The 14,717-nt window shown below is 41.8% G+C and overlaps 1 protein-coding gene across 1 annotated transcript in view; it reads left to right on the top strand.

The window, feature by feature from the left end:
* The window catches only part of myo1d (myosin 1D), a 103,339-nt gene that overhangs the window by 42,301 nt on the left and 46,321 nt on the right, over nucleotides 1-14,717 (top strand). Inside the window, exons 12-16 of the mRNA XM_084567076.1 lie at nucleotides 249-319; nucleotides 2,096-2,170; nucleotides 2,556-2,688; nucleotides 3,457-3,623; nucleotides 6,764-6,971. Coding sequence (XP_084423202.1) covers nucleotides 249-319; nucleotides 2,096-2,170; nucleotides 2,556-2,688; nucleotides 3,457-3,623; nucleotides 6,764-6,971 — 654 coding nt within the window. The remainder of the gene's footprint in view (nucleotides 1-248; nucleotides 320-2,095; nucleotides 2,171-2,555; nucleotides 2,689-3,456; nucleotides 3,624-6,763; nucleotides 6,972-14,717) is intronic.

The raw sequence follows: 14,717 nt of genomic DNA, 5'->3' as shown, positions 1-14,717 counted from the left end.
CTAAACTAGTTACAGTCAGTGGAGCTTGTCACTCATTTCAATGATTAGCTTTCTGTGGATGCAAAGGACTCTCAGGACTTTGATGAATGGGCTGTGAGATAACAGCACTGATGTAACACTTCTTTTTCAGAGAAATGGTGAATGCATGTTTTTTTTTCTTTGCCTAAAGGCCTTTATACACTGTTCCGAGAAGCACTTCACAGTGTTATTGCTCACTCGCCGCCCTCTGTGTCCATCTTTCTCTGCAGCTCTCACCGACTGACAAGAGTTTGGAGTTTGACAGAGACTTTCGCATCAGGCACTATGCAGGAGATGTGGTGTAAGTATCTTAAAGTTTTATTTATTCAGAAATAGCTCCCGCCGATGATTCATCCTCTCTTCCACATTTGTACAGTTTTACATAATCGGGCCTCAGAGCTGCCGACTGGAACCACTCTTGTACTCGGGGCCTCTTTAGGGCAGATAGAGGTTTGGGTTCTTAGAAGAAACCGGATAGTAGCACTCATTCACTGTTTCTAATTAGATTTTAACCAAATAATCCTTTCATGACTCGGCTTCCTTGGTCCCTTCAGTATTTGAAAATCTGTCAGTACATTACCTGCATCATTTATGAAGTTCTTATTCATATAGCCCAATCAGCCACAACATTATGACGGTTCCCTGCCACAAAGAAAAAATGGTTCAGGGATGATTTGAGGAGCACAAAAAGTTCAAGGTGTTGACTTGGCCCCCAAATTCCCCACATCTCAGTACATGTTCTGGACAAACAAGTCAGATCCACGGAGGCTCCACCTCTCAACTTTCGGGACTTAATAGATCTACAGCTAATGTCTTGGTGCCAGATACCACAGCACACCTTCAGAGGTCTAGAGGAGTCCATTACTCGACAGGTCAGGGCTGTTTTTGTAGCACAAGGGAGCCAATATTAAGCATAATGGTCATAATGTTGTGGCTGATCCTTGCATAAATTATGTTCAATCAAGGATATAATTTATTTGCACCAACATGACCATCATAATATGTTATCTTTTCTTAGTCCTGGATTTTGCTTACCTCAAAGTATCTTGTTGTCACAACCACGTTTTCATGTCACTCTCTGAACTGAAAAAAAAAAAAACACCATATTTTTTTGTCTGACAGTCACACTGTGTGCGTTTTTAATCCTGACAACTGAGGCTCAAGAAAAATGGCTGTCATTGCCCAGATAGCAGTAATCTCCCAGCCTTAGCCAGCTTCATTTGACATATTTCAAGATGAATTTGAGTCATCCCATTTTCTGCAAAATGAAGACAAAACGCCAGATAACCCCAAAATGTAAACGTGGATTAATCTTGATGAGTGTGAACAAGGAATAACTGATCAAAGATGGGTTTTAAACACATAACAGTTCATGGTAGATTCCAACGTGACAAGACTTTGCGCATCCTTGATGCTAATTTTAGCAGCTTAGTCAGTGACACTGAGGACAGTGCGCATGTGATTGGGCCGAAACATCTTATAAAAACAGACATTTAAACAACACGGTTGCATGACAGCACTGCTTCCCGATCCCCAAAGTACTTGGACACCATTCAAATGAATAAATTACTCACGATAAGCCCCTGAAAAGTGCTCTCAAGGAAACGTGTTGAGCCCATTTGCGAAGGCTAAGTGTCTTCAGCCCAGGGGACGACTCAGGCAGAGGAGCGGGGGCCTGACTGGCAGGCCTGATTGATCCATGAGCCACTTAAACCAGGCAAGAGGCAAATTGGACCTTACATCTCCCAGCATGGAGTGTAGCTGATATATATATATATATATATATATATATATAACGGCTTCTACACTAACGGCGTACATTAACTTACAGTGTATATTAACATGAGCAACACTCATGTTGTGCAACACTATTAGCACAACACAACAAGGATCCATTTCTATTCAGATTAATTTCTAAACTGTAGAGAGTGATTAAGGGTTGGATTTCTTGAAAAGGTCGCAGTAATTATGTAAATATGACGGTTGAGGACAGCGAGCAGGACAGTGCGTACAAACTGTGCAAAAGTGTGTGTGATGTGTCCGCACATGCATTTACCAGACTCCCTTTTTTTCACAGGTACTCAGTGGTCGGTTTTATTGATAAGAACAAAGACACTCTGTTCCAGGATTTCAAGAGACTGCTGTACAACAGGTGACACGCACATACACGGAATAATACACACCGCTTCAACCACCTCCAGTCACTCTTTAAAGTATTGCTCGCAGCAGACAACTTGTACAACACATCTCCTCCTCCTCTTCCGCTTCTCCAGTCATCTGGTGATTCACTTCTGCTGAATATAAATGAGATATTTAGTAATTCTGACCCATCTCATGTGCGTTTTATGAGAAAGCCACTGACATTGGAGCTGTTTCCTTATGAGTAGCTCATTTTGTTTATGTTGTGCACATGCTTCCGACAGGCCAAGACGCTGTCCATAGCTATGTGCCAGCAGCAACAGGGAGGAACTGAATTGCATATGAGTGCTGCATGATTTAACAACTATCTCATGAAGATAACTCTCCCTGTGTTTCAGCTCCAACCCAGTGCTGAAGGCCATGTGGCCAGAGGGCAAACTGAGGATCACTGAGGTCACCAAACGTCCGCTGACTGCTGCAACACTCTTCAAAAACTCCATGATCTCACTGGTGGAGAACCTCGCCTGCAAGGTCAGGATCTGTGAAGCGTTAGGTCCAGTATTCATCAGCACGGGACGATTATATCATTGTTTCATCACTACATGTAAAATTATGAAAGTCAAATAAAGAGTTCCTGCTACAAATTATGGATATCCCAGATTGTGCACTTGTTGGTATCAAGCCTCCGTATACATATAAATCAAAACCACATAAAGTAAATGGTCTGACATAAAACCACGCTGTGGAAATGAAAAGAAAATTTACTTCAAGCTCAGCGAGGAAGAAGACGAGTTATGTTAAAACATTTAGATGGAGGCTTTCACCAGAAACGGACGTTGTTGCATCACATAATAAATGTGCCAAATTTTGCGCATTAGCTCTTGCAGTACTATCAAAAAGAACCATCTCTGAAGCAGCACTGCATCCATTTGCAAATCACAGAGGGTGCGCGGAGAAGCTGCAAAATAATGATTACTTTCTCTTTTGACAAATTAATTGCTACGTTGATGAAAAGAACAAAGAAAATTGAGAAGCTGTTATTTCTATTCACGTGTTCATTATTTCCAAGATTGCAAAGTGATGTCCAAAGCCTAAATTTGATTAGTATATGATGTAAAGAAAGAAAAGCAACACATTCTCCTCATTGTAAATCTAAAACAATATGAGACTCTCCTGTATTCGCTCTTCCTGGTGTTTGCGCGAATACAGATATGTTCTAGATGAACATGAATGAATACAGATTGTTCAGTGCCTATGTCCTGTTGTTAACTCAGAGCTTCTCCCCGTTGCTTTCTATAGGAACCTTACTACGTTCGCTGCATCAAGCCCAACGACGTCAAGTCCCCCCTGCTCTTTGAGCACGAGCGCTGCCGCCATCAGGTGGAGTACCTCGGGCTGCTGGAGAACGTCAGAGTGCGTCGTGCCGGCTTCGCCTACAGACAGACGTACCCTCGCTTCCTACAGAGGTACTGCTTGTGAAATGTGATGAAACTTTAATCCGTTTTTTATTGGCCAAACATTAGACGAATACAGGGAATACGAAGAAATATTTCATAGGTGGTGTGTGTGAACATGCCAGAGTCAAGATAATAAATACCGGCAGCATATCCCCCCAGATTAGTTGTAGTTCGTGCACATAAAAAGTTAGCAAAACTTTTGCAGCGTGGTGCAAATTTCTGTTGAAAAATGAAAAATCAGAACACTGTGTTTCATTCAGCATTTGCAGATAGCATTTGAGCTACCTGACACAGGCCCTGGATGAACACAACAATACTACAGAACATATGACATACTATGCCTCAATAGCCTTATGGGTTAAAGCAGCATCTAAACAATGTGAATTGATTGTGTAAGAGAAAAATTTCATTACAGCAGTACGGCAAACACACCTGTACCATCTACAAGAAATAGTCAAGTATCGAAAATATAGTAAAACGGTAAAATCTTAGCACAAAAGTTGCTAAATTTGACAAGAATCTGCACGACTGACACTCTGCAGTAAACATTGCTTTGAACACGGCCTTAGAACAGACCAATTCATTCAGTTAAACATAAAGTACTCCAGATCTAATTGCATCATTGAACGTTGTTTTTTTCTGCTTAGGCAGTAGATAAGACCTGGCCATTGAGAAAAATTGCCACAATTGGAATACACAAGTCGATGTTATTAACTGTTCTGTGACAATTCCGTGGTGTGGTGGAGCTAGTTGCCATTTTTTACATTTCTTCCCTCAACTCACACACTCTCTGTCTAAAAACATGCTGCACCCCTGAAGCTGTGCATCGGTCAGCAATGAAGGCTTCTACACAGCAAGTCCTCACTCACATGTTGTGTAACTTAATCAGCTTCCATCTAATCTAATCTTGCAGCTAATCAACTGCGTCTCCAGCATCTATCACAAAATACCCCCCCCCCGACCCCCATCATCATCATCGTCTTTTGGGTTTTTTTCTACAAGCATGTTGTCCTCTGATTGAGATTTGATTGTAATGACTGTACGAGAGATGTTGATAAAAAAACATCTTAATGGGCTCAAAAATTACCCTGTTTTCATGTCGCAGGGTAGCAAACAGCTACTAGTCAATGGCCTGTGTTAATAGCTCATGTTTTATTTATGCCGGAGCTCAAACATCTGACATAGCAAACCTGTTTACTTACCAATTAACACTCATTAACTGGCAAGAAGAGTGGCAATAACAGGCTGTAGAAATACAGATAAATCTCATATAAGTAAGGCCGAAATAAATTAATTTAAAGGGGAACTACTGTTTTTTACAACCTGGACCTTTTTTTTTTTGGCATAAAATACGATCATTTACTCACCCATATAACTTTTGTGTAATTTGTATTCCTTTGGGAGATAATTAGATCAGCGTATATCCATATACTGGGGGTGACTGGGGCACCTAGACACAGCCTCTAAATAACACATTATCTGCCTCGAAGCTCGTTCATTTCACCAATATTTTGTTATTATACGCTAGTGCTATTCCCTGTTGAGTCTGGAGTTAAATTACAGGTAAGCAAGCCGACCGTCGCGGGTGCGTACAATGCTCAGAGACGATATGATCCACGTCAGAAGACATCATCCGGGGTCTGTAGGTCATTTTACAGACCCTGGATGATGATAACAGGTAACTCCGGACTCAACGGGAATAGCACTAGCGTACGATAACAAAATATTCGTAAAATGAACAAGTTTCACGGCAGATAATGCGTTATTTAGAGGCTGCGTTTCGGTGCCCCAATCACTCCTACTACATGGATATACACTGATCTAAATATCTCCCGAAGGAATACGAATTACGCAAAAGTTATATGGGTGAGTAAATGACCGTATTTTATGCCAGAAATAAGGTCCAGGTTGTAAAAAACAGTAGTTCCCCTTTAACATGTTTCTACAACTTGTGATTGACTTATTTCACATTTCACTTGCATCTTGCTGAATTAACAGTTATTTAATGATAGTAATAATACTAGTAATGAGCCTCTGCAATTATAGAGAGTAGTGACGGACAGCAGGGCTAGCTTTTTTATATTCTGCTCATTACACTTGAAACATGTGGGATAGGCAATCTATAAGAGGGTTACCTCGGCAACCAGAACGTGGAACATCCGCTGGAGACCAGCTGTCAGCTACGAAGAGATGGTCAACAAGTGACTCTGATTATATGTGGATGGGTCTTAAAGCTGACAATGAAAAGTCTAATCCACAAGAGCTTTTTATTTGACATAAGTACGGTAGTCAGAGCTGATGTCAGTCGGATCAGGGCGCAGCTTCAAAGACAAGCAATGGCCAGATGTGGATTCTTGGAGTTTGGAACATCCTCTCATGTCTTCCTGCTGAGGACCACCCATCTCACCCCTTATAATTCTTAGAAAGCTTTATTCACTTTATTGCACTTGCGCACATGCAAATCCCATTGTGTAATAGATGAGATTCTCAAGCTTGAAGGCCTCTTTTTAGTCACAAACATCAAATGTCAGAGAGTTTGATCGTGACGGAACAATCATAAGAGTGTTGCTTGCTAATGGAATCTCATACACCCATTATATTAAATAATACTCCTAAACCATACACACTCACTTGCCCTTATTCCCCAGCTGTCACATTCACCCACTGCCCTCGTAGGAATCTTGGCGGACGGAGGATTAGGTAATGAGTCTTTTGCGTAACATGCTAACAAGTCATCCAAGTCTGTCACTGTCCCCCTCACTGATGCATATGGCTTTGGTGTTACATCACGGCCAGGCCAGTGGGTCGGCTGTTGAGCGAAGGATACGTGGATTCGTGGTGGTATCCCTTCTGTCCTGGAGTGACGAAGCTTTTTACATGAACTCCCAAGGTTTTTTTTGCAGTTTGTAGTTTTCAGTGTTTAAACAGGTTAAACAGATTCACTGCCATGGTTCGTCCACAAAATATTGGTGAAATGAACGAGTTTCGCAGCAGATAATGCGTTATTTAAAGGCTGCGTTTCGGTGCCCCAGTCAGTCTCACTATATGGATATACGCAGATCTAATTATACATTTTATATACATTTTGAATCATTATTGTCTTAGGCTTAGCTTCACACTGCTGCATCTCTTCTTTGTACCTCCCACAGATACAAGATGATCTCAGAGTTCACGTGGCCAAACCATGACTTGCCATCGGACAAAGATGCAGTGAAGAGGCTCCTGCAGGGTTGCGGCTTCGACCACGACGTGGCCTACGGTAAAACGAAGGTCTTCATCCGCACGCCGCGGACCCTCTTCAGCCTGGAGGAGCTGCGAGCCGACATGGTCCAGAGAATTGTCCTCTTCCTCCAGAAGGTATTTAATGAATTCAGATCTAACAGAGCATCTTGAATCTGTAAATGACTCAAGCATTATTCAGAGTCTGTGATTAAGCATTGTTAAGTCAAATGGCAAAGCTGCTGAGAGGGCCCCTGTTGTTTCTAATCTGTCACATTTCGTCTTTTTTAATCATCCTCCCACTTTCCCCGAATTTTCATTGATTTTAAACAAATGAACCGAATTGGCAAATATCCTTTTATAGAGTTCGATGATAATAAAAGAGGTCTAAATTGCCAACATCTGTCATTGTAAATACCCCTGATTGCCAGTCATCAACAACTATTATCGGATTACGGCCCTGAAACTAGATCATGAAGCTCTTCTGGTTTGGCGGCCCAGGTTGTGTTTGCATGGATATTCACAAGCCCTTGTTCTGCATATGAATAACCTCTGAGACCAGAAAAGCTCAGACTCTATTCAAATTTATACAGGCACTGAGGTATTTTTGGAGCTGATATAATCTTGTATTATTAGCGTTACTCTCCATCTCTGAGGGTGAATGTCTCTCTGCCTCTTTTCCTCCCCGTCGGCGTTTCCACCCACACAGCTCATGTAAAGTTATCAGTTGAGCTCATCTTAGGCTTACAACTAGAATGCAGGTTTGTCTTTACATAATAATTTAGCCAAGTTAATGGCATAACTGGGTAATGTTTTCATGAGTGGGGGAAATGTGACAATTGGCTGCTTTTCTCTTATTATTAGAATTTAATATCTTAAATAAATTAAATGTTATCTCATCTTAGACCCATAAACCAGTACTAAGACACCAGAATGGATTTGTATGTTATCAGAATATCAATGTTCCCTTCGGCTGGAGGTGTTTAAAATGTTCCTCTATTAATACTGACCTCTGCATCTGAATTCAGTAGCTGTTAAACCCATCATGCGTCAGTGGGTCGATGACACCTCCTTCAGGCGAGGGTGCCAGTATGTTGATGTGATTATGCTGCATTCACTGACACGTGTCAACTCAGCGTGAAGTGCAAAACTATTTTCTTTCTGTTTTTTTTTTTTTTATGACTATGATAGATTGGTTTGTCAGTGAGACTCTGTCTGGGCATCAAATTAAGGACGTGCTATGCAAATTGCCAGGATGCTTCATAATGTCATCTCTGACTGACAGCCGTGCAGCAACACCGCGAGTGTGTGTGTTGAGGCGGTCTAAATATATAATTTTAAACTCTACATCTTGCACTGGAAGCCACTTGGTTCATGAAGATTCCTCCACACCATGCTCATGTCCGCCTTTCCCCAAACTCTCAGACATGAAAGGGTTATCCCAGTCAGATTAGCTTCTGTACCGAATTGATTGGTTGACCTTAGCATTGATCTGTATGACCCTTTGGAGGCTGTTCCCACAGACGTACCAGGCGGGGGGTTCCTCCCACCTCTCCCTCAGGAGAATCCTATCTTGTATCTCACAGGATAAGCAGGCTTTGATAACGAGGGGAAAGCCCAGAGGAAATGCAGCTCCTGCACCAAAACAAACATCACAGCTGAGGTGTCATGTCAGGGGTATTTAATCTTGCCCTCTGTCGGTGTTAAAGCTATGCACATGCGCTCATGATGCTGACACACCAAATCAAAAAGATACAGAATTGACTCCTGTATCTGTCGTGCAAACAAACATCCCAGCACCAAGCAATCACCTTATCATCACCTGGCACACTATACTACCTTATGCTACTCTGGGGCACAGTGCCAGGACTGTCACTGTCAGCTTCACTGTCACTGGGGCTGACAGTGACGTTCACACTTGGTTTTTTGAAGGCGTTTTTTGTAACCAGCTGAAAATACTTTGTTCATTCTATTTTAAAACATGACATTTTAAATCCTCCAACTGAGTTTCTGTTCTCACTGTCTCACTGTTGTGTGTGCGTCATGATGCAAAAACTTGGGGACATAACATATATCTCTTTCTCTTACATACCTTAAGTTATTATTTATTAACGGCCTCTTCCCTGGCTGAGGACATTTGTTTAGATTCATTTGCTATTTAGTTGATTAACAGCTACTAACGAAAAATACATTTTTTTAATTTATTTATTCATTTTTTTCCTTTTATTGCGGTTGTGTGTTGATGAGACGCTTATATAAGTCCACCACCGTTGAGTAGGCGGTTGTTTGTCCAAGGGAATGCTGTCAAACGCGTACCAGGACAACATCCCTCAAATGTGTCCTCAGTGTGTCAAGGGTGTGTTCACACCTGTACTTCAACCTGCCCACTTACAATTAAATCGCTTAAATAACTAGGTCTAATCAGAACTTCTGGCACAATTCTGGTTGCTCTTTGTGCCTCTTGGGTTTAAAATAGTCTTAAACTTAAACCATTAAAAAAATTCCTAAAGGAAGGTCCAGTGCCACCTTTTAGTTTGTAGTGCAAGGCTAAATTGGGAGGACACTGTGTTTCTTTTGCCGTGCTCTCGTTTTATTCCTATAAATTACCATAATGTCTCCTCCACTGAGGAGGGGGTGTAGCTGCAGGAAACGACCGGAGCAGGAGGAGGGGCGAGGGGTCCTCCACAGCTCAATTTAATCCTCCATCTCTTAGCCCTTTCTTCGTGGGCTCACACTCACCTCCACTCTTCTGCCTCATTCATTCCTGTCCGCTTGAAATTTATTTCAGGCAGGACGGTCGGGATGCATTATCAGTGATTGCTCTACATCTTCTCTTGTGCGACACTCTACCGTGCTCAGAGCAATCCCATCATTACCACTTTAAGAAATGGCAACTAGAAGAATGGCCACAAAAAGCACACACAGTCACACGTATAAATACAGATGTTATAAATTATACAAAGCCCTCCCCCACACCTTCCCTCTGTGTTCAAATGAATATTTCATAAATTCAAGCTCAGCCATCCACATCACAGTAACTGTCGGCGCTTGTCAGAGTGGGGATGATGATGAGAAGAGAGACTCCCCCCGTGTATTCTCAGCTGCAATATTAATTGCTTTCCAAAGCTTTACATAGTGGCAGTAGGTTTATCAGACGTGGCGAACGTTGTTTCTTGGGTAGTCAGCTTTCACAGCAAGGCCACAGGGGGCTCGTCTGGGCAGGAGCTAAATGAAAACATCTATAAAGGCTAAAGGGGTTTATTTTATTATTTTGTTTTGTTTCCTGGCGTGTGACTCGTGTCTTAAGGTGATGAGTAGTGCTGTAAAAATTTAAATCTTGCTTCTTCCTGACAAGGAAAGGGAGTATTCTGCGGTGGCTGCTTTGTGCGAAGCTAGCACTGCCTCTTCTTTGTTTAACTGTCCAGAACTGAGGTGTCTCCTGTTAGACCTCAGCGGAAACATGATCTCTAATCCTCTGATCCCCTCTGAACCTGCAGAGTGTTTCAGTTTTCCTCTGAAGTTTTCACCTCGTCAAAACCTGAATGAGCAAGAACACTGCAGCGGATCAAAGGAGGGCGGTTTAACTCTTTTGTAACTTTCACGCGGGTGGATTTTAAAGAAAAGAAGGCTGTGATCTCTGTTAGCATCAACACAGAAATCACAATGAAAGGAAGTCAATGAGTCATATTGACTCATTGACTTCTTGTTAATATCCTACTGCTTTGTTCTTTAGTTAGAATAATACTGTTTACCATCGGCCTTTCTCCATGGTAACTGACATTTCACTCGCAACCAGATTTAAATTCTTCTCTGCATGTCCTCACCAAAAGGAAACCTCCGGGGCCGAAAAATGAAGCCAATGCTGAAGTGGCAAAAACTGCAGTTCCCCAAGAGTGAGTCAATCCCCATAGACAATATAAGATAATATATCAAGACTTAAAATGATGCATAATTAAGGGTGACAGGCGGTAACGATCATTAGCTAGCTCACCTATCTACCTCAACCCCACATGTTTTTGCATCTTTGCACTTTGCACTTTTTTTGATTAACTGCACCAGACACTGTCAAGATGGCGACTGTCAGGGGCTTCAGGAAACTCATTCAGGCATCATCCATTTCTTATACAGTCCATGGTCCTCACTAAAAAAAAAAGCCTTTTAATAAGATGAAATATTATCCAAAATCAAAGTTGCGACCTAGTACATACAGTCAGTGGTTGCAACAAACAGTGACAGTGTAACAGACGGTGGCCCAAGGGTTTAAGATCCAGTCTGGCCAGAGAGACCATGTCCATTCCCATCCCCCCCTTCTTTCCGCAGATGGTGTCTACTATTTGACAAATGCAAAACAAAATGCACAAGCAGAAATACTGAACAACACACTGAACAATTATAGAAAACCTCACACAAAATAATGGCGAACACAATTCAAGGAATTACAATTCAAGGTCTGCGGCTGTTGATTATTTTCTTTCATTTGTTGAAATGTTGTGCTTCACCAGCAGACATTCTTTGGTATTATTCGTGTGGATTTTAGATTATTATAGATAAAGAAGAAATCCAAAAGCTATTGATTGACAATGAATAATTAACAATAAAATGGTTTGTGTTGTTTTAGTCCTCAAGTTGATCCCTGTTTAGTTTGTATCCTGCACATCCTACAAACCACATCCTACAAACTATGTCCAAGACTCGTACTGAGGCTGTAAAGACGTTTACCTTTGTTTTAGCCAATGGATCAATGGGTTGATTTTATTGTGTGTTATTTTAAGCCCATACTGCTGACCACCGGCAGTATTCCTCCAATCCATTTTGTCCAGTCCCATCTAAGTGATGGATGAGCCGTCCCGAGCCGTTCAATTTACTCTTCAATACTGTCCCCTTCAATTAAAAGGCAAAGGTCAAAAACGGTTTGAACACATTTGTTTCACATCATTAGAGTACATTAGCTCAGGGGTAAAAATTTAAAATGACTTGATTCTGGGAGTCAGGATGGAAAGAATGAGGAAGTATGGTGGTGTTGATGTTTCTGGCGAGTGCGCCGCTCACTCGGGCACTTTATTGATTTATGATAATGACTGCTGGCTGAAGCCTCGGCCCGATGTCTCCCTCTGACAGCCGCGTGGTCGGTGCAAGTTGCAGCTTCACTAAATTGTGTCACACTCTCTTGATTTCACCGTCCCGCGTGTATCGAGCATGTCACTGGAAAACCAGCTCAATTTCCCCGGAGGACGTGGAAACTCAGGCGTTCAGCGGTGGTTTCCAGTCAAGTGTGTCAATGGCGCAGACCGGCCCTATATGTCTTTCCATGTCGGAATTTGTTGACGCTTTTAGTTTCTCTCTAGGTGACAACAAGATGAACAGTGTTTTTAATGTCTTGAATCGGACCTTTTAAATTGCCAGCACTGCACTTCAGTTTGGTTATGTCCCTTTATCAGTGTGAGAGAACGTTTAAAGCCATTCTGTAGCCAGTAATGGGACCTGTCTACTCTACATTTCAACTTCTAGCTCTAACCAGTTGTCTTGGCACATGTGATTTGTGAATGCTTTTACCCAAGATCCATTTCAAACCAGTCATCCCCCAGCAAATAAAACCCCGCCACTCTGTCCTGCTTTGTTGCAACCAAAGATCCCCCAATCTGGCTTTGATGAGCTCGTAAATCCAGGGCCCTGATGCGTGGTGAGGGCGGCCTCCATGATGGCAGAGTCTCTTAAAGGATGATCAGATGGCTTTATTGGCCAGGAGAGTAAGGGGGCAGACCGTCAGGGGCCTTGTTACTGCCCTGATTTATCCACAATCCCCCGAGTGTCATCCTCATCAGCCCGGCGTCGTCGTCACCGGCAGTGTGTTTGAGAAGCAGGGAATGTTTTTATTGTGTTTGTCCCTGTGCGGCTGGGTAGACGCCTCCATCATAATTCTACAATCTCTCCACCTGTCACACGCCTTAATGAGGCTCCAAAGACAGTGCAGACAGTTAATGTCTGTTGTTATCTGATTCATTGTCTCCTTGTGGTCTTTTTTTCCCCCCCTCCCGCTTTGCCTCTCACCTCCAACCTCATAATTAGCGACTTGTAGCTTAGATAAACACAGTTGTTGATCTGGCATCGGCCCGTGCACCATGTGGATATTAGGCAGGCAACATCTTTACCGAGCTTTTACTGAATCTCTTCATTTGTGCTTCGTTGCTTAGTGTATGATACGAACACATATGGGACGGAGCTGTCTGTGTGTGTCGGGGGTGTTTGAAGTCCCATTATGACACAAAGAGGACGGAAAATAAAGCGGCAGGAAGATCACATCTCATTGCTAATGACGAACAAAACCTGTTCTATATAGAAAAAAAATATCCTTTCTATAAAACGTCCTTAAAATACGAATATAGGAAAAATTATTTAGAGAAAATTAAATGTGAAATGTAACGTGATTTGTTTTCTACAGTAGAAATTCAACAAGAAAAATGGAGCTTATTGGAAGATAACCAGCCCAGGTTTTATATTCAAGAAGAAACTTTATCTTATAAAATAGATATATATGTTGCTGTTTCAGGAGTCTACTAACAAATCTTTTATCCAGTATATGTTAAATCTGCGTCATTAAACAACGCTTTAAAAGTTTACCATGCTTCAAAGAGAAAAGATGCATTATTTAAATTGTGGATCATGTTCAGCTACATTAGCAAAGCACTTATGGCACAATGTAGCTGCTAGCTTCCCATCTAGATTAATGTGAAAGCTTCCAAAACTGCAATTTCAATGGTCAAGAACTGCGTGTATGAAATCGAGTGTTTGCTGATTTTACTCCAAAATAAGATTAAAATGCAGTTTCCTGTTTCCTGCCAGGCTCACCCCACCAGAGGATGGTTTATTCTCTTTCTAGATACCAAAAACCTGTCAACTCTGCAGGTGCTCATAATTCAAATGAATAGAATTCTCACTATAAGATCTTGTCCTGTGTTAAGTATTCACAGGACTGAGTAATTGGCCTAGAATAGGAAAGAGACTGGCTTAATGTTAGGCAAATCATTTGGTGCTAATGGAAATATATTCAGTCTGCTAATAATTCGTCTCGCATCATAAATCATGACACAAAGATCTACAGATTCCAACCCTTCTTGTACTAATTTTTATTAGCATTGTTTAAAAATTAGGTAAGGACTGTGACAGGCCAGGTTGGCTTAAGTTTCCTTTTTGAACAGTGATTAAATAAGGTTGCTGCCTTCCCGTTGTTTTCATGTTTTGAAGGAAGTCAGTGTAATCAAATTCCTTCGGCAACCCTTCTGTCCACGTGGATAAAAGACTGCAGACATGATGACTTTAGCTCTTAATTACACAGTCCACAATGCCAGCAACATTAGACAGTGTAATTACGGCATCCACATGTATGTGCCACCCATAGACTGTATAAATATGGATAGCGTCTCCCCACTTCCTTGTATTGGCCAAACTGACGGTATTTTCCCGGGGATACAGACAGCGCCATCTTGCGAGTTTGGAACCAGAGTCTGGGCCGCAATAACGATGACTCGGACACACTTCGGGCCAGACTAACTCGTGTTATCGTTCAGTTAATACTACGCTCTGCCCTACCTCCACGAGTTACAAGGAGATGTTGGATTATACACTGTACTTACTTTTGGTTTTTTTTGTTTTGCAACTGTCATGGTCCCACGGGACCGCTTTATGGAGCAGTTGGCATGGCAACTGGGAGTCGGCATTATGTCACATCCTGTTTCTATAGCATCAAATAACTAATGAAATTTGTGAACGCATCAGGATTTTATATTAACTGCCTAAAATGACAGAAACCATCCTTGAAAAAAAGTGTTAGTGTTTTAGTTTGACACAAGTCCCGCCCACTAACATGGAGGAGGTGGGGCTTATGAC

This window comes from Chelon labrosus, assembly GCF_963514085.1.
Source record: "Chelon labrosus genome assembly, chromosome: 19".
NCBI lineage: Eukaryota > Metazoa > Chordata > Actinopteri > Mugiliformes > Mugilidae > Chelon > Chelon labrosus.
This window is presented reverse-complemented; position numbering and strand designations above follow the sequence as displayed.